This window comes from Otolemur garnettii, unplaced genomic scaffold (assembly GCF_000181295.1).
Source record: "Otolemur garnettii isolate 467f Iridium unplaced genomic scaffold, OtoGar3 scaffold00012, whole genome shotgun sequence".
Lineage (NCBI taxonomy): Eukaryota > Metazoa > Chordata > Mammalia > Primates > Galagidae > Otolemur > Otolemur garnettii.
This window is the reverse complement of record NW_003852407.1, coordinates 15,757,222-15,761,053: the sequence shown is the minus strand read 5'-3', so window position 1 is coordinate 15,761,053 and position 3,832 is coordinate 15,757,222. Positions and strand designations below refer to the sequence as shown.

The 3,832-nt window shown below is 38.3% G+C and overlaps 1 protein-coding gene across 1 annotated transcript in view; it reads left to right on the top strand.

Moving 5' to 3' along the window:
- Window positions 1-3,832, top strand: part of ELP2 (elongator acetyltransferase complex subunit 2) — a 48,544-nt gene that overhangs the window by 16,668 nt on the left and 28,044 nt on the right. The window contains exons 4-6 of the mRNA XM_012802007.2: window positions 1,069-1,225; window positions 1,605-1,682; window positions 3,653-3,717. Coding sequence (XP_012657461.1) covers window positions 1,069-1,225; window positions 1,605-1,682; window positions 3,653-3,717 — 300 coding nt within the window. The remainder of the gene's footprint in view (window positions 1-1,068; window positions 1,226-1,604; window positions 1,683-3,652; window positions 3,718-3,832) is intronic.

Below are 3,832 nucleotides of genomic sequence, written 5' to 3'. Positions count from 1 at the left end.
AAAAAAAAAAAAAAAAAAAAAATAGAAAAACTATCTCAGTGTTGTGGCAGATGCCTTTAGTCCCGGCTGCTGGGGAGTCTAAGGCAAAAGGATCTTTTTTTTTTTTTTAATTGTTTGGGATTCATTGAGGGTACAAAGAATTGGGTTATATTAATTGCATTTTTAGATAAAGTCCCTCCTATAGTTGTGTCCTGCCCCCAAGAGGTGTACCATACGCTGTGACCCTCTTTCCTTCTCCGTCCTTCCTGCTCCCCACTTGCTCATTTCCCTAACCCCCACCTTGTATTAGCTCATCTGCTGCCTTCATATTAGAATTGAGTACATTGGATTCTTGCTTCTCCATTCATGTGATGCTTTACTAAGAAGAATGTGTTCTACCCCCATCCCTGTTAATGCAAAAGATAGAAAGTCTCCATGTTTTTTAGTGGCTGAATAGTATACCATGGTGTACACATACCACAGCTTGTGAATCCATTCCTTATTTGGTGTGTATTTAGGTTGTAAGAGGATCTCTTGAGTCCAAGAGTTTGAGGTTGCTATGGGCTATGATGCCATGACATTCTACCTGGGGTGACAGAGTCAGACTATGTCTCAAAAACAAATTAAAAAAAAAAATCTGTACAAGAAAGTAAAGTACATGTATGTATCAGTACAGTGAGCTTATTTCCTTAGTGGTCAACTTACAGAGGTTCAAGTGTAATTGTATGTCCATAATAATTTATTTGGTCAGTTTCCCATTAATAATTTTAGGTTGATTGCAGTTTTTCACTGTTATAAACAGTGGTAAATAATCTTTTTTATTTGTCTTTTAATGTTTGTTACACTAGGACTATTACTTCCTGAGATAGATAGATTCTTAGATGTGAGATAGTCGAGTCAAAGGGTATGCACATTTTATGTGTTGCTAGTATGGTCAGACAGACTGCTTGAAAAGTGTTACTCTCTTCAGCTTAGAGGACCTGTTAGTGGATCAGGCATTTTATTGGTACCTTACCTCACCAGTTAAATATAGGTGAAACAGATCATTCTTTGTTAACCATAATGTGTCTGTCATTCTTTCTGATTCAGCTTTTAAAGGCAGTCCATCTTCAAGGCCATGAAGGTCCCGTTTACGCGGTACATGCCGTTTACCAGAGAGGAACATCAGATGCTGCGTTACACACACTGATTGTTTCTGCAGCTTCAGATTCCACTGTTCGACTCTGGTCTAAAAAAAGTTCTGAAGGTAGGTTTGGAGATATTATAATCCAGAGAAATGAAATAGTAATCCTCAAATGATAACTAGAAAAGCATATATGTAACTTTTTTAAACTTTGAGGCAATTTTAAAAATGCTGTAATCCTGATCTCAATTTTTGTTTCTTTTGCACTTTTTAAAAATTCCTCTATGGCCAATTGTTTGACAATGTAAATTCCTTCCATGCCTTTTCATATAAATAATTTTGTTCTCTGTACCGTTGTTAAAATTTGTCCTTGCATCGTTGGGGCTCCGGAGTGACTTTTCTCATCTCCCTGCTGATCTCTAGGCTGTGACGATGCTTCCCACCCTCTCTAGACTGATAAGCTCACAGACAGTTGTTCATATGTTTTTTTATTATTTCTCAGTAACATGCCTTCAGACCTTAAACTTTGGAGATGGCTTCACTCTGGCTGTCTGCTTATCTTTTTTGCCTAATACCAATGGTGAGTATCCTGTTAATTGTATATTAAAAGAGAAGTATATTCATATACCTCCATGGGCTCAGAACAAAAAGAAATGTATCAGGTCTTATTTTGTTATTTAAATTTTGCACAAAATAAGATGTGGATGATATACTTCTATTACAATATTCAAATGATGTGACTATAGAACAAAGTTAAGGGAGGTTAATTAGGATTTTGGTAGCTGTTGAAAATTTAAGTAACTTAATGTATGCTCAAGATCGATACTACTGGCTCGGTGCCTGTGGCTCAAGTGGCTAAGGCACCAGCCACATATACCTAAGGTGGCGGGTTTGAATCCAGCCCGGGCCGCCAAAACAACAATGATGGCTGCAACCAAAAAATAGCTGGGAGTTGTGGTGGGCGTCTGTGGTTCCAGCTAACTTGGGAGGCTGAGGCAGGAGACTCACTTGAGCCCAGGAGTTGGAGGTTGCTGTGAGCTGTGATGCCACGGCACTCTACCCATGGGGACAGCTTGAGGCTCTGTCTCAAAAAAAAGATTGATACTACTAATTATCAAATTTATTATAGATACATATAGACCTGATTTGGGGCAAGTATCTAATTTTTTAGAAGGTGAACTTCCGGAGTAAGTTGAGAAAGTACTGACAGTGGACCGTGTGAGCATTTCTCTCAAGATGACAGCCCCTTCACATCTGCAAAATGACAGTTTGCCGAGACCACTTAAAATCTCCACACAGAAAAATTTCCCTTTTGCCATAAAACCCATCTGTACCTCTCTGATTATCTTCCACCAAGACAGTAATGAGTGTGAGTCCGTCTGTTTGCCTCTTAGTTACCTAGAAGACAGGCCAGGTGAGAGAGGTAGGACCTAAAGCCCCCAGCCTCTCTTGCCCCCTGCCCTAGGAGCTGCGGCTTTATGGTTTCATATTATGTTTCCATTTGGGGCAAGGGCTGCCTGAGATGAGAAGCCAGGAGAAACCATTCTGGTTTTATAATATTGAATTTCATTTCTTCCTGTCTACATTGAGGCCAAGTCACTAGGATTTTTTTTAATTGTTGTATTTTTTTGTTTGTTTAGTTGATTTAAAGCAGCGGTTCTCAACCTGTGGGTCGTGATCCACAGGAACTGTAGTAAAGGACTGTGGTATTAGGAAGGTTGAGAACCACTGATTTAAAGTGACAGAAATCTTTGGGAAAAACAATACTTCGTAGCAAGGTGTTTCCTTAGGAAAGGTCTCTATTTTATCTTGCTGTGAAGTTGGTAGGGCTACCCTTTGGTGATGCGAGTTAGTTTTTCTCTTATTAAACAAAACTAATTTTACAGTCACATCTTTCATAGCTTTTTAACTATATATTCAATTATATGCTCTTTTATTTTGTTGTTAATATTGAATTCTCAAACAAAATATGAAGTCCTTGAAGTACCAAACATACCCTTTAATCTTTGTGTAGTAGCCATGTTGCTGGACTCAGAGTAGTAGTATTCACTTGAGCTAAAAAAGGTTTATCTTGGTCTTCTGGTTGACATGAAAATGCTTCTTACTGGCTCTTGAGCTTATTTTTTGCTGCTCCTCCTCCTTCTTTTTTTTTTTTTTGTACGAAAGGTTTTTATTGGCTGGGGCGGGGTGGGGAGTGATGCTGTAGAACAGCACCAAGGAGGAGAGAAAAGAGAAGAGAAAAGAGGAGAGAGAGGAAAGAGAGGAAAGGGAGGAGAGAGCTCGCTGCTCCTTCTATCATAAATGACATAGAATGGAGGGAAGGTCTCTCAGTTAACAGTCATTATTTGCTAAGTAACCACTAAATAGAACATTTTAGAGGATCCATTTTATTCCTGTAGACATTTATTGAGCACTTTCAATTATTTGTTCAGTGGTGTGGGAAATAAAAGTTAGGATTCTTTCCATAGGGGTTAGAATACAGCATCGGCGATAATCATAACATGTGATAGAGTAGAGTACTCACAGTGAAGCCTGTTTTTTTCTCCCCAGTACCAATATTAGCATGTGGTGATGATGACTGCAGAATTCACTTATTTGCTCAACAAAATGATCAGGTAATTAATAATGATTATTAAGAGACTATAATTATGTTCTGCTTAGTTACATATCTTAATACAGATTATTTCCAGATTATAGAGTTTTGGGGATATTCTAAACCAGAGTAATCCA